At 44.7% G+C, this 20,697-nt stretch overlaps 1 protein-coding gene across 4 annotated transcripts in view; it reads right to left on the reverse strand.

Annotated features, from left to right (window-relative positions):
• Positions 1–20,697, reverse strand: part of JAK1 (Janus kinase 1) — a 149,538-nt gene that overhangs the window by 5,929 nt on the left and 122,912 nt on the right. For all 4 annotated transcript variants that reach the window (XM_064282095.1, XM_064282093.1, XM_064282094.1 and 1 more), the window contains 10 exons: positions 13,973–14,079; positions 10,690–10,833; positions 9,880–9,967; positions 8,904–9,031; positions 8,146–8,281; positions 6,071–6,222; positions 3,666–3,816; positions 3,424–3,518; positions 2,102–2,294; positions 658–782 (listed from right to left, as the gene is read on the reverse strand). In XM_064282095.1, the coding sequence (XP_064138165.1) occupies positions 658–782; positions 2,102–2,294; positions 3,424–3,518; positions 3,666–3,816; positions 6,071–6,222; positions 8,146–8,281; positions 8,904–9,031; positions 9,880–9,967; positions 10,690–10,833; positions 13,973–14,079 (1,319 nt within the window). The remainder of the gene's footprint in view (positions 1–657; positions 783–2,101; positions 2,295–3,423; positions 3,519–3,665; positions 3,817–6,070; positions 6,223–8,145; positions 8,282–8,903; positions 9,032–9,879; positions 9,968–10,689; positions 10,834–13,972; positions 14,080–20,697) is intronic.

The raw sequence follows: 20,697 nt of genomic DNA on the forward strand, positions 1-20,697 counted from the left end.
GCTTCCACAGTAAACCAAAACAAACTCATTGCCGTCGAGTCGATTCTGACTCATAGAGACCCTACAGGACAGAGTAGAAGTCCCCCAGAGTTTCCAAGGAGCAGGTGGTAGATTTGAGCTGTTAACCACTGAGCCGCTAGGGCTCCTACTTCCATAAACCCACTGCCATCGAGTCAATTCCAACTCACAGCAACCCTAAAGGACAGAGTAGAACTGCCCCATAGTTTCCAAGGAGTGCCTGGCGGATTAGAACTGCTGACCTCTTGGTTAACGGCCGTAGCACTTAACCACTACACCACCAGGGTTTCCCCTACTTCCATACCAAACAAAACCAAACCCAGTGCCATCGAGTCGATTCCGACCCATAGCAACCCTATAGGACAGGGTAGAGCTGCCCCATAGAGTTTCCAAGGAGCACCTGGTGGATTTGAACTGCTGACCCTTTGGTTAGCAGCCATAGCACTTAACCACTACGCCACCAGGGTTTCCCTACTTCTATAAAGCAGAGACTAAATTTCAATTCAAATAATACAGAGCAAAATAAATTTAGAACAATCATTAGACAGCTTCTTACTTTTGCTCTAATTACCAACCAGCTACTCATGGCAGAGTGCTGATTTTTAAATCTTTAACATAACATGCCTTTTTTTTTTTTACCTTACAAATCTGAACAGCATATTTTAGCTGCTGTTTAAGGTTGATTTTGTTCTTATTCTTTGGAAGATATTCCTTAAGGCTTCCAGAAGGCAGAAATTCCATGATGAGCTTAATACCATTTCCTCCTGTTTAGAAAAAACACCCAACAACATGAGAAGGCCAAGTGAAGGGTCTGTGGGAGAGTGAAGGGCACAGAATCTGGAGTCCAAGGACCTGAATTGAGTTCAGCTGTCCCCTTTACCATAGGAAAGTTACCTAACCTCTTAAGCCTCAGAGCTCAGAATCCTTAGCAACCAAACAAAGACAGTAACACTTGTGTGCCTATCTGTGATATATGGTAATGAATCACCTGGGTACATGATTTAGCTTTTGTCCTTGGTTCCTGACAGATAATCTTTGGACTCTGCTGAGTAATTGAGGTGCCTTTTCTTGTCTAGGCCTAAAGACTGTATACTGGAGGATTTGTGCTAATCAGTGGGAGGCTAGCCACGCCAGAAGGACCACCTTGTAGCTTGATACCAGCTGACCCTGGGGAGGGAGGGGAGAGCACGATTCAATCATGAATATGCAGAGGCCCATATCATGACTATGCAATGAAGCCAATAAAGGCTCTGAACATGGAAGCTCCAGGAACTTCCTGGTTGGTGAAAGACATCAATACATGTAGGATGGTTGTGAATCCTTTTTGGGATGTGGAAGCTCTGTGCTGGGAACCCTTCTGGATCTCGCCCCATTCATCTTTTCTCTATGATCATTCTGATTTGCATCCTTTTGCTATGGTAAACCTATAATCACAAGTAAAGTATTATCTATGAGTTCTGTGAGTCGTACAGCAGGGGAAAGTGAGGGAGCCCAGTGTGGGCCTGAGCTTTCAGCGGGCATCCTGAAGAGCTAATGGGAAAATTTCAAGTTTGTAATCAGCAGATCAGAAATAAGGGTATTATATGAACTCTTGGACTTGTGGCTGGCATCCGCCTATTCTGCAATCTGAAGGACAGTATCCTTTTAACTTGTGAGATCTGACCTAGTTCCAAGTGGCTCGGGTTAGATGCACTTATTAGTAAACACTAATTGCCATCTTTATTTAGACAACTAGGAATAAAAAATCCTAGGTAGTGTTGGAACAGAAGAATAGAGAAAGGGGGCGGTTACCAAACTGGATGGGTGAAGACCAATGCCCACTGTGGGTGTCTGAACAACCTGAGAGAAAATGCTGCAATCATCCCCTGGCTGGGAGGAAGGCTGGAGAGCTTCCCTGGGAGTTTCCAGCTGTTGAGGAATTTGATGACAATGTACACCACTTCAAAGCCCTGAGAGTGCATGGGGCTGGCAGCTAGTGCTGCCAGGTGGCCCAGATTAGGTTAAGGGTCGCCTGCTCCACCCTGGCCTTTAGAACCCTAGAGTCACTTTGTCTTTAAACCAAATGGCACTTTGCAGAACATACCATCTTCTGTGCAGATCCCTTTGTACTTCACAATGTTCTCATGATAGAGGTTCCTTAAGATTTCTATTTCCTTCTTCAGATCAGCAATGTGGTTGCCTCCACTCTCAGGCTTCAGGGATTTGACAGCCACCTGCTCCCCAGTATTGTCCCCTTCAGGGTCATACCTGCAAAGCTCAACTTTTCCAAAGTGGCCCTGGAAGGAAAGAAGCATGTTGTTATTAGAGAACCTAAAGCCTAGGCTGGCAGAAGCCACTAAGAAGGTAAGTCTTGCTCCTCATAGCAACCCCCGAAGGCCAAGGGTTAACCAGTTCAGTCTGACTTTGCAGGGTGAGGGCTCTTACCCGGGCTCTGCTCACTCACCACAACCCCTTTCCTCTCTTGGCCTCACACACCATCCCCTCTACCACTGAGCTAACACAAGGAAAAGGGACTGTTGAACCAATCCCAGTTTTCATGGGATTGGAAGTGTAACCCTAAAGGAAATGGAAGTTATTTCTGGACTGATAAGACAATCGTAGCATTCTTTGAAAGCCCTGGGCATAAGCTACAGGAGAGGCACCACTGTGTAGATGAAGAGAGCATTGCATGAGGAAACTTTAGAAGACCTGGGATCAGATCCCAGCTCTGCTACTTAATGGTGATGTTGGCCAGGTCACAAATATTCTGAGTTGACTCCTGATGTGCTCAGTGAACACTGTGGTAATAAACCCCTCAGGAATGTTCGTGGAAATGCCCAGCACAGAGCCTGGAACACTGCAGATGCTCAATACATGACAGTCTTAAATTAACTGAACTACAGAAAATCTGTATAAAATGCAAATCCCAGGAGCTTCTCCAGTCACATTAACTGTTAGGAAACTCCCATTTGTGGGCCAAAGGAAAAGCTGGTATTCCATTTTGGTAGTCGGTGGAATAAATTCATCCCTCATTTAAGCAGCCTCACAGGATATATGTGTCCAGAAAGGTCAGAGACAGGGATTTTTCTATTTCCCCCAGATCTATGCCCATTTCCCTCGTATCTCTCTCTCTCCATTCTCCTCTGCTCCTGAGAAAAACCAAGTGTCTTGAGGGAGCTGAGCAATGCCCTGTGTGCATATACAGACCCAGGTACAAGCAGGTATATGCATTCTGTTACTGTGTGTGCCAAATGGAGAAGACAAAATCCCTTGTGATAAAGTGGTCCAGAGAAAACATAGCAAGATGCTTCCTCTTATAAGGATTGACTCTAAATGAGATAGAAAGGAGAGCAGCTCTCCGTGCTGAGAAGGGGACGTAGCAAGGAGGGGGCTGTGCCATCAGCAACCAGTACTGCTGTAACTTGCCTCTCCCAAGTCACGTATCCTCTTTAAGAACCGCTTTTCAAAGTGTGTAGGATCCACCTCAGTTGCTGGTTTTCTTTCTGAAACAATGTCTGGATCTAAAAGAAGAGAAAAGAAAATAAATTAAAAAGCAAGTGATTGTCAGTGACTGCCATTCACAGGCTCCTAGTTAATTGCCACCCTAACCCATTTTTCCCCCTGGTATTTGCTGATGTTGGTTAAAACGGCACAAGACGGTATCTTACTCTGCTCTTCAAGTTTATTAATGTCTCTCATGATAGCTCGGAAGAAAGGTCTCTGGTTGGGGTCGTAGTTCATGCAGTGGGTCATCAGGTCAGCCAGCTCCTTACAGGATGGCGTTACTGGTCTGCATCGGCTTTCATAAAATCTTTCTTTCTGTAAACAGGGGGAACACAGGGAAGAAACCAAAGGCATCACCCATATATACCTTTTAGTCCCAGGTGAGAAGGAGTTATCAACCCCTAATTTAATTCATATGGTCTACTATGCTGGGAATGACAAATTAAAGAGGAATGGCATCACACTTATCAAAAAGAACATTTCACGATCTATCCTGAAGTACAATGCTGTCAGTGATAGGATAATATCCATACACCTACAAGGAAGACCAGTTAAAATGACTATTGTTCAAATAGATACACCAACCACTAATGCTAAAGATGAGGAAATTTAAGATTTTTACCAATTTTTGCAGTCTGAAATTGATCAAACATGCAGTCAAGATGCACTGATAATTACTAGTGAATGGAATGCGAGAGCTGGAAACAAAGGCTCTGTAGTTGGAAAATACAGCCTTGGAGATAGAAACGATGATGGATATCACATGACAGAGTTTTGCAAGACCAATGATTTAGTCATTGCAAATACCTTTTTTCAACAACGTAAATGGCAACTACACATGTGGACCTCACTGAGTGGAAAACACAGGAATCAAATCGACTACATCTGTGGAAAGAGACGAAAGAAAAGCTCAATATCATCAGACAGAACAAGACCAGGGGCCAACTGCAGAACAGACCATCAATTGCTCACATGCAAGTTTAAACTGAAGCTGAAGAAAATTAAAACAAGTCCACGAGAACCAAAATACGACCTTGAGTATATTGCGCCTGAATTTGGAGACCAGCTCAAGAACAGATTTGATGCATTGAACACTAATGACCAAAAACCATACAAGTTGTGGAAGGACATCATACAAGAAAGCAAAACGTCATTAAAAAGAAAGGGAAGAAAGAAAAGGCCAAAATGGATGTCAGAAGAGATTCTGAAACTTGCTCTTGAACATGAGGTAGTTAAAGCTAATGGAAGAAATGATGAAGTAAAAGAGCTGAACAGAAGATTTCAAAGGGTGGCTCCAGAAGACAAAGCAAAGTATTATAATGAAATGTGCAAAGACCTGGAATTAGAAAACCAAAAGGGAAGAACACACTCAGCATTTCTCAAGCTGGAAGAACTGAAGAAAAAATTCAAGCCTCGAGTTGCAGTTTTGAAGGATTCCATGGGCAAAACACTGAACAACCAGAAAGCTTCAAAAGAAGATTGAAGGAATGCACTGAGTCACTGTACCAAAATAACTGGTCAACATTCAACCATTTCAGGAGGCAGCATATGATCAAGAACCAACAGTACTGAAGGACAAGGTTCAAGCTGCACTGAAGGCACTGGTGAAAAACAAGGCTGGAAGACTTGAAGGAATACCAACTGAAATGTTTCGACATACGGATCCAGCACTGGAGGTGCTCACTCACATATGCCAAGAAATTTGGAAGGCAGCTACCTGGCCAACTGACTGGAAGAAATCCATATTTGTGCCCATTCCAAAGAAAGGCGATTCAACACAATGTTGAAATTACCAAACAATATCGTTAATATTGTACACAAGTAAAATTTTGCTGCAGATAATTCAAAAAAGGTTGCAGCAGTACACTGATAGGAACTGCCAGAAATTCAAGCCGGATTCAGAAGAAAACTTTGAACCAGGGGTATCATTACTAACATCAGATGAATCTTGGCTGAAAGTAGAGGATACCATTAAAGCTCCCTGAAGGCCACTTGCCAGTGGTTAAGTGTTTGGACAACTCTGAATGAGTTCTATGGACTCTTACTTTAGATATTATTTGTGAAATGCTTACTATTATTATTTTAACCTAATTCCACTATCAGGCCCTAAGTTCCTTAAGGGAAAGCAAGGCCTGTATCTATGTTATCTGTGAGCCCCAAGCTTTTATCCAGGACAATGCCTGGCACACAGGAGGTACACAATAAATATCTCTGTGTTAATTTAGCTGAACCATAGGCACTGAATAAATAAGAACTTCATTCTCAGATAAATGAGCAATGCTACGCCAATTTATTGAGTATGTATCATGTGCCACATACATTGTTAAATTTAATCTTCACAATAACCCTGCAAAGTAGGCATTATTTACCCCCATTTGATGAGTGATGAAATGGGAGCTCAAGGAAATTAAATAACGTTTGCAGGTCACACAGCCAGTAAACCTGTGGAGGCAATTCAAGCCCGTTTCTGCCTCTTCCCACAGTGTGAGGCTTCCTGACAGCTCCTGAGAAGCCTAGGAGTGGTCAAGGAGTCGTCACCAAGCCCAACCCCTGGAGAACAGATGCTCACCTCAATCAGTGTCTTGTCTTTCAGGGGTATCTCGCCATTGTAGCAGATTTCCCAGAGTGTGGTTCCAAAGCTCCACTTGTCGGCGGCCACGCTCAGGTTCTTGGAGTCTTCAACACACTCAGGAGCAATCCATGGAATTCGTTCTATGCACTCTGGAAGAAGACAACAGACACGTTTACAGATCAGCGTCTGGAATCACCTGGGAGCCTGTTACCTGGGGTTACCTGGGGTCACCTGGGAGCACCGTGAGCTTTCTTCAGCCAAAACGAAGAGTATTTCAAACACGGACCCTGGCAACATTACTCCCAGGGGGAGACTGTTAAACGTGCAGCTTTCCAGGCTCCTCACCCCTGGTGCTTCTGATCCAGTAGATATGTCCATTTGTCACAAGCTCCCCAGGAATCTTCTGAAGCCCTGGCCTAAGAAACAGCAAAGCGCCCCAGGGTGGAGGCCATCACTCCACAAAGGGAGAACAGGGGGTTTAGGAAAGAGAAGGAGGGGAGGAGAAGAGGCCAACGTATGCACAGGCAGGCTCGTGCTCATCTCATGTCCCCTACACAATCATCCTGCGATGTGATGTTAGCTTTAGTTTTCTTTCATTTGGCCAAAGAAAGAGAACAAGGAAGGAGAGACTGAGGTAAAGAAGTGGAATGTGCTTGCACACAGCTATCTCTGTAGCTGTTTCTGGCTCCTAACAAAGGCTGAGCCACGGGTCTGACTAGAAACACCTCCCATGTCCACTGGAAATGCCCCTTTAGCAAGTGCAGAGGCCTCCCTGGCAACCTCCTGGCTCCTCCTGGAACCAAAGGAAGAGAGCAATTCAAGACACCCTGGTCAGGTCCACTTGGCCTCCCAGCCTTCTCATTCCTCCCTCCTGGCACACACCGGCCTGCTTGCTGGCTCCAGTGCAGGCGGTGCCCCAATGTGCCTGCCATCAATCACCCTGCTGAAGCCCCCACCCCCTGACCAGCCAGACTCAGATGAAATCCCACTGCCTCCCTCAGTGCCTTCTACCCACCAGCGAGAAGCTGCCTCTCTCCTTTGAATCCCAGAGTTTTTTACTGAAATCTCTCTTGGGGCAACCAGACCTCTCTACTCGGTCTAGAGTCATTTGTGTCTATGTCTCAGACTCTCTCTGCCTCAGGACGTTTGGCCAGATGATAAATGTCAAATAGGTACGAAAGGTCCCCTTTCAAGGCGTGGGCGATTAAGGTTTTATTTGTAAGACTTGTTACTCATCTTGGTTCCCTTCCAAATGTAGTCCATTCTTGTGACTGGATTACTGAGCAGAATCCTAAGTGCAAGGCACTGTGCTCAAGCCAGGAAGCAGTGCTGCCCACGGCTGGCCCTGCACCAGCCCTGGGGCACACTAGAATTCCACATCTGGCCTATAAGCTGAGGGGCGTAGTGCTCCTTTCAATGTCTCAGCTCCCAGGACCGTCCTTCCTCTGATACTACAACTCACAATAACCACGTTCAAACAGGATGCAAAAAGACCACAGCAACAGCTCAGGTAAAAGATCAGGCACCTCCTCAAACTACTCACCAACTACCAAAACCCAAACCAAACCTGCAAACCCATTGCTGTGGAGTCGACTCTGACTCATAGTGACCCTATAAGACAGAGTAGAACTGCCCCATAGCGTTTCCAAGGAGCACCTGGTGGATTCCAATTGCAGACCTTTTGGTTAGCAGACGTAGCTCTTAACCACTTAGCCACCAGGGTTTCCATTACCAACAGCAGTGAATTTCAAAAGGAGCGCAGGGGAGGACACAGGAGGCCCCACCCCACCCTGGCCCTCTCTGACTACCCCCCAGGACACAGCCAGCCTCCCTTTGTGCTGCCCAGCATCCTGTACACACTCCTTTCTCAGGAGGACTCCAGGACTTGACAAGCCCCGGTGAGCTGTTTCTCCTACTGCACAGTGAGCTCCCTGAGGGCAGGGATGATGCTCCGTATCTCCCCCTGACCCAGGGCATACAGCAGGAGCTCCTTTCTAAAAGGAGACATGACCCCAGCCCCAGCTCCATTTTCCTCTTGGCACAGGGCTGGGTCAGGGGAAGGGGGGACATACCTTGCCGGGTCAGCACAGTGATGGGGATGCCAGGGTCACTGAGCTTGATGAATGGGCCACACTCGCTGTCAATGCCCTCACGGGCCAGGAGGAGGTTTTTAGTGCACACGTTTCCATGGACCAGGTCTTTATCCTCCTGCAGAGTAGAAAGGGCTTAGTTCAGCAAAGCTGCCAACCACGATGCCTGTCTTCTCTCCTCCTGCACTCCTGGTTCCTAACCCTGGCCCCTAAGATCACCTTTCCCTCCTCCCCAGCTACAGCCATCCCCAGTCAGCCCAGCTCTCTCACCAGTTATCTGTGTGACCTGGGCACGCTATATAATGTCCCTCAGCTTCTGTTCCCTCACCAGTGAAACAGGGATAATTGTGGAGCACACTTTGTTCAGCTTTTGTGAGATTTCAATTAACTAGAATTTCTATGAAACACTTGAACAGTTGGCCCATGGAAAGCACTCAATAAATGTTAGCTATTATTGATGTAACAGTTTTATTCATTCATTCAACAAGTACTGCACTATTTCTACTCTCACCACACAATGCAATACAGAAGTCTGTCCTCTGACTGATGAACTGTTACCAAATTTCATAGGGAATAAATCATTAATACCAGGCACACCTGTGTTTAACCACAGAGCCCTAACCCTGTAGAGCTCGAAGACAGGCCCCTTCAGGCTCCTTGGCCAGCACCCTCTTCCTCTACCCTCTACTAGGACATTCTGGTTTCTGAGGGAACCGCCTGGAACATGAGAAGATTCTTACCAAGTAACTCAGGGCGCTGGCCAGCTGTTTGGCGACTTTGAACTTCCATGGTGTGGTGAGGGCATCACTTCTCCGGTGCATGAAGAGATCCAGGGGCCCCCCCTCCACAAACTCTTCCACCATGATATCTACAGGCATAAAAACAGCCATATCTGGAAACTTCTGTCTGTCTGACAGTACTCTACCTCATCCCCTTACAAAAGCCCATGTTAGTAGTTGGTACTCGGCTTGGGAGGACGCAAACATCTGTGGGAGGTACAAATGGTTGGAGGGGCTTGGGGTTCAAACCCACACTCTTCAACTTTTAACTCTGGGTGAACCTGAGCAAGTGATAACCTCTCTGAGTCTCAGTTCCCTCATCTGTAAAAATGGAGATAGCAATACCTACATTTCACAGAGCTCTGGGTATTTTAACTTAAGGTTAAAAAAAAAAAAATCCTCCTCCTCCAAATTTATCTTTTAGGAATTCAGAGGTGCAGGCTGTCCATCTCAGTTTGCAGCAGCTTTAGCCAAAGAGCAGGTGAGGAGCAGTGGTCCAAAAGGTTCATCCTCTCAGCAGCCCAACAACTAAGAGAGGTCAAAGCCTGCTTGTAAAATTCAGGTCACGCTACTCAACAGGCCAGCCCCACACTACTCAGGGCTGCACTTGGCTGCGTCTACCCCTGCCCAGAGCAGCTTCTGCTCTGACTCTTAGAGCGAGGACTTGGTTTTACTCATCTCAACCCCAGGGTCTAGCACAGTGTGGGGCCAGATTTGGCCAAGAAGCAAACATTTAAGAAATGAGTGAAAAACAAATGAGTTTCAGTTCCACGTCCACTGTTAACTTAAGCTCAATTTCCTCAACTACAAAAAGAAAGACAAGAAGCCTGGGCAACATAAAGGAGGTATCAGCCTCTAGTCATCTTCACATACCAATGACAGCACCCATGCTTCCTAACCAGGGCCAACCACACGCTTCGAAAGAGAACACACTTACTCTCCACGTCTCGGACACAGACACCATAGAGGTACACGATGTGTTTGTGGGAGACCTGTCTCATCATGCTGGCTGCCTCGAAAAAGGCCTATGAGAGAACAGAACAAAAGGAATTTCAAGGATGGGCCTCCACTGATCCGATCCCAAAGGCACTTAGCTGAGGGGAAAGTCAATGGATCCCAGGAAAGCTCACCACTGGCACTATCCCAGGCCCTGGAACCTGCCCTGGTTGTCCAGAAGGCCACTGCCAAGCCTTTACCTCTGGGCCAATCTGGCTGGGATGTTGGATTTATTTAGAAAACCTAATAGGATGAAGAGCAAAGTTGGTGGGAAAAGCTAGCTGACGCTTTTCCCTTTGGATACTCATGCTCAGCTCTTTCTTTAAACTTTGGGAAATAACAATGTTTAGCACTATGCTGAATAAGAGAAAAACCAGGGCAGAAGATCTCTGCTCAAGGCATTAACTGTCCAGCCTGTGAAGTGAGAACCCTGGTCTATCTCAAGGATTTGAGTCCTGGGGCTCCATGGCACTGCCTCAGGGGCCTCTCTTTAGGGAATGGGAAGCGGGTAATATGGGCAGGGAAGGGGCAGGCCATATGTGAGGGGCTGCTCAACCCACCTCAGCTTCAATCCTCCCTTACTTAATACACTGGGTCTATCTAATATTGTATCTGAAGCAGTTTTGACTAAAAAACAAGCTTGAAAACCACTAGGCCAAAATATGGGTGAAGGTTCTTCCAAGCCCACTGTATTCCACTGGCTGCTGAAAATGGAGGAATGGAAGGGGTCCAGTTATGAGAAGACACTTGCCAGAGAAATGTCCCTGTGGCTGGGGTCTAAGACTTTGAGGATCACTTTTATTCTCTTCTCTTCAGAAGTTCCTTCATCATCCTTGTAATCCATCAGGGTCCCAGAGTAGATGTGTGTCCGTGTGCCTCTCCCAAGGTGCTCGCCCTGAGGGAGAAAGCAGAAGGCTGGGTTGATCTCTCCTTGGGGCTGCTGCTGTGGTCATAGGTCTGGAACTGAGTCCTTAACAGCAACACAGAAAATCAGATGGGATGGGATAAAGGCCAAAAAGCCCCAAATTTACAAACTTCCAGTGCCTTATCCTTGTCAGGCTTCCAGAGGAAACAAAAAGCTACTTGGCCAAACACACTTATGGCACTTCCTGGGCCCCATCAGACACTCCTCACACTCCCTAAACTGCTCTTTGTTTTCTACCACTAGGAACAGCCTGTGACCAAAACACAATCTTGACCTACTCTAAAACTACAAACAGTATCACTAGCAGCCAGCCATAATAGCCCCATCCTAGGCCTCAATCTAGACACAGAGAAGACACTCACAAGCTCAGGTGTAAAGGGAAGGGGCTTGTACATTCTGGCTCTACTGCCTACTGCCTGCCTAACTAGGGGACATCTCTTCACCACGCTCACCACTCTCTGTAAGGGATATTAATGGTACCCAGTCAAAGGATTCTTCTAAGAATCAAATGAGGAAATAACTACGAAGGCTCTTGGTAGAAGCCAACATGCTGGGCCACTTTGTCTAGTTTCATAGCTTTCTATACTAGGTGCTCATTGTCTCTCACACTGGAACTGTTCATCTTCCATCCGCCTATCCAGTGTGTGTGCGTGTGTGTGTCTGTGTGTAAGCATACTAAAATCAGTGATGAAAACTGCATATGCATTTGCCCTAGCAAACCCGCTCTTGGGAATCTATCCCAAAGATACACCAGCTACTTATTTTAGCCCTATTTGTAATAGCCAAAAGACATAAGGGAGCCTAAATTCCATCGGTAGGGAGCCGGTTGAATAAGCTAAGGTCCACCCATGTAGTGGAGTACTGTGACACTGTGAACAGCGAGGGGGACTTTCTCTATAAACTACTATGAGTGATACCCAGAATATGTTACTGAGGAGACACAGAAGTTAGACTTCTGTAAATATTCCTCATTTTGTAGATCTGACTTTGGAACAATGTAAATATTTTATGCAACAAATTTTTAAAGGGAGTTCTAGAAATCCAAAGTGAAATAAAACATGAAGCTAAGTGTGTAACAAATTGGTGTAACTACATAAACAGAAATCATTTTCAGTCATTTTCTGAAAAAGTAATTTGTCTCTACAACCCAAATGAAATGTCCAAGGACAAAAAGAATTACCAAACAAAAACCTCAAAATGTCTTCAAGTGATCACACTGCTGGTGGTGATGTTGTATTATGATTATTATGAGACTGTGGTATGTGTAACGTGGGATAAAGCCCATGAGTACGCTGACGTTATTAAGAACTGCGGCTTTCAGCATAAAAGGAGGAACAAATATCAGTCTGATGAAATTAAATAATAAAAACCCTATGGTTGCCCTGAATTTAAGCTGCAAGTATCACTCTGAAACAGATGATGTATTTTATCTAAAAAAACAACCGACCTATCTCTGTATACTGAATACGCCTAGAAACAATGACTAACACAGTAGCAGTTAAGATCCCTGGTGCCCAGACTGCAGTCTCCAAATATCATTTTCCTCTACAAACACTCGGGGCTCCTTTAAATAATGGCTGATTTCAGGTCTAAGGTATAAATGTATAAGATAAGCCTGGGAATGACTGGTCACACCAGAAAGCAAAAAAGGCTATGGCTACAACTGACCAGGGTCATTGTCAAAAGGCTCAGGTGGCAACTTGACGAAGTGCCCCCTGGCCAAACTGGAGACAGCCCGAGCATCAATAAGGCTAACTGTTAAGGATTAAAACATATTCAGTGTTTAAATGCCTGAGTCCATAATGATACTAAAAAAGAAAACAGGATAGTAACACCAAAATGAGCAGTATGAGGAGTAAATGAAATAATCTGTGCAAAGCCCTTAGCACATCTGTCTCTAAGGACCCTTCTGATTTAAGTGTCAACAATTCTCACTTATAAATTCTGATTATTTGGAAGTCAAAATGTGACTAATGAAACTTAGGTGTTGTCAGGCTACTGACATTAACCCCACAAAATTCGTAAATTAAAATTCTATTATTCTAGGGCCCCTAAACGCAGAAAATGGGCTGTGGCTGATTCCCACAGAATCAGCCTGTCCCCCATAGGAATATACACAGCCGTTAATCAAGTATATTAATTTGCACAAATGCCACCATTTGTCATCTGTCAAAGCAGAATGGTGATATGTCTGCCCAATCTGCTGTGACCTGGCAAGGACCTGTGACTATCCACTGAAGTTGCAGCTGTCACAAAGCGATCTATCAGGGTTTATGGGAAGCTGTGTTCCCAGAACATCCCGTAAAAGCCATATGCTTTCAGAATAATCACTCCTACCCAGAAAGGTTACTTACTCCAGTAGCCAAGTCATGGCACCACACTGTCAGGACTCCACAGCAATCCACAAAGGGCCCTGCACGTCCCCCTGCTGAGCTCTGTTCATGTTCTTCCTTCAGCCTCCTCCCATCCTGGCCCCTCTGCCTTCGCCTCGCTACTTGCTGCTCATCCTCTGGGTCTCTGATTTGATGCCACTTCCTCCAGGAAGCCACCCCTGTCCTCCCAGGGCTGAGAAAGATGACTCTCTTTGATGTTCCCACACGCTGCTATACTTCTCTAGCTTAGGACTTATTTCTTGATAATGTAATTATCTGCCTGAGACAGAGAAGAGTCTGCCTTCCCACTAGACTGTAAGCCCCCTGAGCGTGGCAATCATGGATGGCTGTACATGTTAAGTGGCTCAATCACTGCTGGCTAAGTGAATGCTGAAGGGATGGGCCAGAGGCTTGAGGGGAAGGTGGGAAGGAGAGAAGAAAGCACACTTCCCAAGCCTGCATACAGACATGAGAATGGTTCCTGCAACCCTAGACAACCCCCAAAAGCCTGATTAATCCACTTTTTCAGGGAAAAAGTGTCTTTGAGGAGCATCAGAGAGGTCAATGCGATGGCAGGCCACCAGCTAAGCCAATTTAACTATGAAAGGAAAGTCTCCTTGTTTTTTCTCTACTAGGATTCCCCCAAACCCAGATTTCATTTTCCCCAAATCCACAGGACGCTTCACTATGGGGAGGTGGGACCAACACTGGACACAGGAACTACAGCAATGACTCACTTGCATAATATCCTTTTTGAGGATCCGATCGAAACTCAGCTGGCTCATGGTGTAGACGGGCTGCCACTCCTGGGCTTTCTTGGTAGCTACCAGCAGATTGGAGATTTCTGTGGAGAGAGTGGAGAGGTCTGTGCATGGTAGTGAAGGCCCAAGATCCCGGCCAGCCAATGTCGGTTGAGCCATGGGGCTTGCTGAACACAAATCTATGCATTCGTTGGTTCAGGCATTCAGTTATTATTTATTGGGTAGCTACTGGATTCCTGCCCACCAGGAGGGGAGACTAATAACAGTCAAAAATAATCAACCAATCAAACCTAAAGCTACAACTTATGTAGCTACAATAAAGGACAGGATTATGGTGCTCCGAGATCAACACCAGCAGGATTGGTCCTAGTAGGAGAGGCCAGGGCAGGTTTCTCTAAGAAACTGAAAACCTCAGAAAGCAAACTCCAAGAAGGAAGTGACTGTTTGTCTATTTCATTTTCTGTTCTACCCCCACAGCTGCATCCACAGTGGCAACCCAATAAGAATTTGTTAAATGTACAAGTGAATACGTGGGGTATGATCTGAGGAATGAAGAGCTCAACTGGGAGGAAGAAGGAGCATTTGGGCCTAGGGTGTAATGGGAACCAAGGTAGGAGGGTGGAAAATGCTGGTTTTGTGCTGGAGGGGCAGGGCAAGCGAACCAGAAAGAGGGCCACATCTGAACTTCTCTGAATTCCCAGCTCCTAGCAGGGCCTGACAAAGTGGAGGTGTTCAACAAACACTTGCTGAATGAACAGGTTCTGAGTGGACTAGCACCCAAATGCTATTGATTCAAACAGCAAACCAAACACATCACAAAATCTGCCAGACCAAGTCCACACAGGTAGCTAATTGGGCATTGATCTCCAAGATCTATCCTGAAGTACAATGTTGTCAGTGATAGGATAATATCTATACGCCTACAATGAAGACCAGTTAATATGACTTATTCAAATTTATGTACCAACCACTAAAACCAAAGATTTAGAAATTCAAGATTTTTACCAACTTCTGCAGTCTGAAATTGATTGAACACAGAGTCAGGATGGATTGATAATTACTGGTGATTGGAATGCAAAAAGTTGCAAACAAAGGATTGGTAGTTGGAAAACACGGCCTTGGTGATAGAAACGATGCCAGAAATTGAATAATACAATTTTACAAGACCAAAAACTTCTTCATTGCAAATACCTTTTTTCAACAACATAAACGGCAACTATACATGTGGACCTCGCCAGATGGAATACACAGGAATCAAATAGACTATACCTGTGGAAAAAGACGATAGAAAGGCTCAATATCATTAGTCAGAAGAAGGCCAGGGGCCCACTGCGGAACAGACCATCAATTGCTCATATGCAAGTTTTAGTTGAAGCTGAAGAAAATCTGAACAAGTCCACATGAGCCAAAGTAAGACCTTGAGTATATTCCACCTGAGGCCATCTCAAGAAAAGAGTTGATACGTTCAACACTAATGACCGAAGACCAGACGAGGTGTGGGATGACGTCAAGGATTATCACACATGAAGAAGGCAAGAGGTCATTAAAAAGACACAAAAGAAAGAAAAGACCAAAATGGATGTCACAAGAGACCCTGAAACTTGCTCTTGAACGTTGAATACCTAAAGCAAATAGAAGAAATGATGAAGTAAAAATATGAACAGAAGATTTCAAAGGGTGTCTCAAGAAGACAAACTAAAGTATTATGACATATGCAAAGACCTGGAGTTAGAAAACAAAAAGGGAAGAACACATTCAGCATTTCTCAAGTTGAAAGAACTGAAGAAAAAAATTCAAGCCTCCGATTGCAATACTGAAGGCTTCTATGGGGAAAATATTAAACAACACAGGAAGCATCAAAGGAAGATGGAAGGAATACACAGAGTCACTATACCAAAAAGGATTGGTCGATATTCAACCATTTCAGGGGGCAGCATATGATCAGGGACGATGGTATAGAAGGAAGAGGTCCAAGATGAATTGAAGGCATTGGCAAAAAAACAAGGCTCCAGGAATTGACAGAATACCAAGTGAGATGTTCAACAAATGGATACAGTGCTGAAGTGCTCACTCGTCAATGCCAAGAAATTTGGAAGACAGCTACCTGGCCAACCAACTGGAAGAGATCCATATTTATGCCTATTCCCAAGAAAGGTAATCCAACTGAATGCGGAAACCATCAAACAGTATTATTAATTTCACGTAAGTAACGTTTTGCTGAAGATCATTCAAAAGCGGCTGCAGCAGTACATTGACAGGGAACTGCCAGAAATTCAAGCTGGATTCAGGAGAGGATATGGAATGAGGGTATCGTTGCTGATGTCAGATGGATCTTGGCTGAAAGCAGAGAATACCTGAAAGATGTTTACCTGTGTTTTATTAACTATGCAAAGACATTTGACTGTGTGGATCGTAACAAATTATGGATAACATTGAGGAGAACAGAAATTTCAGAACATTTAATTTTGCTCATAAGGAACCTTTATCAAGAGGCAGTCGTTTGAACAGAACAAGGGGGATATCGTGTGGTTTAAAGTCAGGAAAGGTGTGCATCAGGGTTGCATGCTTTCACCACACTTACTCAATCTGTATGTTGAGCACATAATCCAAGAAGCTGGACTATATGAAGAAGAATGAGGATTGCAGGAAGACTCATTTTCCACCTGTGTTATGCAGATGACACAACCTTGCTTGCTGAAAGTGAAGAGGACTTGAAGCACTTGCTGATGAAGATCAAAGACTACAGCCTTCAGTATGAATTACGAATGAACATAAAGAAAACAAAAATCTTCACAACCGGGCCAATAAGCAACATCGTGATAAATGAGGAAAAGATTGACACTGTCAAGGATTTCATATTACTTGGGTCCAAAATCAACACCCATGGAAGCAACAGTGAAGAAACTAGATGATGCACTGCAGTAGGCAAATCTGCTGCAAAAGGCCTCTACAAAGTGTTCAAAAGCAAAGATGTCACCCTGAAGACTAAGGTGTGCCTGACCCAAGCCATGGTGTTTCCAATCATCTTATATACATGCGAAAGCTGGACAATGAATAAGGAAGACCGACAAAGAAATGATACCTTTGAATTATTGGTGCTGCTGAAGAATATACCATGGACTGCCAAAACAATGAACAAATCTGTCTTGGAAGAAATACAGCCAGAATGCTCCTTAGAAGCAAGGATGGCAATACTACAATTCACATACTTTGGACACGTTACCTGGAGGGACCAGTCCCTGGAAAAGGGCATCATGCTTGGTAAAGTAGAGGGTGAGCAAAAAAGAGGAAGACCCTTAAGGAGATGAATTGACACAGTAATTGCAACAATGGGCTCAAGCATAACAATGATCGTGAGGATGGTGCAGGGCCGGGCAGTGTTCTGTTCTGTTGTACATGGGGTCGCTATGAGTGGAAACTAACTCGATGGCACCTGACAACAACAAGAATCCACAGAAGTTGCCTTTGCTGCCACAGAGCCACTGTGAGCTACAAGGTAATCATGGGGGAAGAAAGGACCTTCCAGATTCTAGCTAGCAGTGAAAGGTATTCTGGGAATCCCTAAGCATCTTTACATATGCACTTTTTTTTTAAATGAAGTAGAAATATTAGTGAAATAACAACTAACAGATGTTTCCCTCCCCTTCCTCTTTCCTGCACTAGAAGTTAAGTCTTGATTCTTAGATTTTAACAGAAGGAGGTTCCCAAAAGACCTATAAGGAAAACCAGGTACAGTTCATGGAGATGGCCTCTACGTACCACCAGGAGGCAACAGCTGCACAACAGTGGGCCAAGTGACTCGGGTGTGGTCTCTTAAATCCTCACTACCCTGCAGGGAAGAATCTCCCCCAGCCCCCTTTTTTTTTAAAAATAGATTACATTTTCTGATTGGTTTCTCTGTGTCAGTCCGTTCTTTGAGCTTTACACATACTAACTTGTTTAGGCCCATGGCAATCCTATGAGGTATATGTTATTCTTATTCCCCCTACACACCTCAGAAAACAGAGATTCTGAGGGAAAATTTGCCCCAGGTCAGGCAGTCAGTAAGCCCCAGACTTAGGATTCACACTGAAGTCTGGGATGGCAAGTATCTTCCCTTTCTACAACACTACCTGGCTCTAGCAGGGGGTATATATCTGGGCACCAGAAACTGGGTTCAGATATAGGTGCCTCCTTGTTATCACAACTTGGGTTCTCCTTTTTCCAGTCTATCTCCCTCCATACTGTTATCCTGCCTCCACCCTGTTATCAGAGTAAAATCATAGGGAAACAAGCAACTCAGGGCTGCCCTGAATGTTCAGTGGAAAAGACATCAGGACAGGGTCACTTTGAATGCTGTCCACAGGGGAGGGACCAGGGCAGAAGAACCATTTGGGAAATAAGAGAGACTTGGAGAAGGTGTAATTTATGGACTAATTATTTGCATAGGAGCTTCAGGGAACATGGCACTAGAGTCAATTGTGTGAGCTGGAGAGTCTACTTAACCTCTATGAACCTGTTTCTTCATTATAAACAGGGTTAACAGTCATGTTGCTAACCAGGCTGCTGTGAGGGATAAGTGAGAGAACACACGAGGGGTTCACGTCAATGCCCAGGGTGCAGCAAATGCTCAGTAACTGGTAACCACTGGGATTATGACAGTACCTCTTAGTCTTCATCACCATCCTTGTTGCACCACCTGGTTCCCCAAACCTTGAAGTACCCAGCATCAGAGCTGAAGGCTGTGGAAACCAAGCACAAAGCTTGACAGTACAGATGAGGATGTGAGATAAGTGGTGAACAGGCCTGAGGTTTCTTTGGCCCTTTACCTACTTCCTTAACATGGTCTCCCTCCATCCACACTCAAGACAAATGGAAGGGATAGTGGGCTTCCTTAATTGTCACACCTATTCCAAGTGGCCTCCTACTTTTTCACTTGGCTTTTTATTTATTTCTTGAGGAGTTTCCTGGTTGCAATTTCAAGTAAGAAAACCCCAGATCGGGGTCTGGTTATCAGCCACTGTGGTCAGGAGGTCAAACAGCTGGGGAACCCAAAACGAGATTCCCTTTGCTTTTCATGATTTCATCACTTCTCTAATTTACAGGTGGCAGAGGGAAGATAGAGAGCTTCTGAGGGCCTATGTAAGGAACCTCACACCCAGGGCTTATTCTTACTCTCCATGCCTCCAGACCCCCCTGCCCTAGATCAGGAGAGTTGGGCCTGGGCTGATGGCTGCCTGCACTTTGGCAAAGACAGCTTCATGTAGGGGAAAGATCTCTGGACTTGAAGTTAGAACACATGACTTCAAATCCCCACTTTTACTCTAGCTAAGTGACCTAGGGCAAATATAAAGTATCAAAAAAAAAAAAAAAAAACCAAACCCCCGACTCATAGCGACCCTATAGGACAGAGTAGAACTGCCCCATAGAGTTTCCAAGGAGCACCTGGAGGATTCGAACTGCTGACCTTTTGGTTAGCAGCTGTAGCACTTAACCACTACACCACGAGGGTTTCCAAAATAAAGTATAATAGGGATAAAAAACATACTCTTAGGGTTGTTCAGAGGATAAAATGAGTAAACACACACAAGATTTCCAAACAGTGCCCAGTATATGGCAAGCATTATATACATGATAGCAACCATTATCATATTATTATTTATTGCTACTATAATTACTTCGATAGGGAACTGCCAGAAATTCAAGCTGGATTTAGAAGGGGATGGACCTTAGTTGAAAGCAGAGAATACCTGAAAGATGTTTACCTGTGTTTTATTGACTACACAAAGGCATTCGGCTGTATGGATCATAACAAATTATGGATAACACTGCAAAGAATGGGAATTCCAGAACACTTAACTGTGCTCATAAAGAACCGGTACCTAGACGAAGAGGCAGTCGTTCAAACAGAACAAGGAGATACTGCATGATTTAAAATCAGAAAAGGTGTGTGTCAGAGTTGTATTGTTTCACCATGCTTATTCCATCTGTATGCTGAGCAAATATGGACTATATAAAGCTGAAGTATATGAAGAAGAACGCACATCAGGATTGGAGAACGACTCTGACGCAACTTCACTTGCTAAAAGCGAAGATTTGAAGCACTTACTGATGAAGATCAAAGACCACAGCCTTCAGGATGGATTACACCTCAACACAAAGAAAATAAAAATCCTCCAACTGGACCAACAAGCAACATCATGATAAATGGAGGAAATATTGAAGTTGTCAAGGATTTCATTTAACTTGGATCCACAATCAGTGCCCATAGAAGCAGCAGTCAAGAAATCAAATGACATATTGCAGCGGGCAAATCTGCAGCAAAAGACCTCTTTAAAGTGTTCAAAAGCAAAGATGTCACTTTGAGGACTAAGGCAGACCTGACCCAAGCCATGGTACTGTCAGTCGCCTCATATACATGAGAAAGCTGGACAATGAATAAGGAAGACCAACAAAGAACTGATGCTTTTGAATTATAGTGTTGGCAAAGAACACTGAATATACCATGGACTGCCAGAAGAACAAACAAGTCTGTCTTGGAAGAAGTACAGCCAGAATGTACCTTAGAAAGGACATCAGGCTTGGTAAAGTAGAGGGTCAACAAAAAAGAGGAAGACCTTCAATGAGATGGATTAATACAGTGGCTACAGCAACAGGCTCAAACATAGCACTGATTGTGAGAGCGGCGCAGGACCGGGAAGTGTTTTGTTCTGTTGTACATA

The sequence above is a fragment of the Loxodonta africana genome, chromosome 3, assembly GCF_030014295.1.
Source record: "Loxodonta africana isolate mLoxAfr1 chromosome 3, mLoxAfr1.hap2, whole genome shotgun sequence".
NCBI lineage: Eukaryota > Metazoa > Chordata > Mammalia > Proboscidea > Elephantidae > Loxodonta > Loxodonta africana.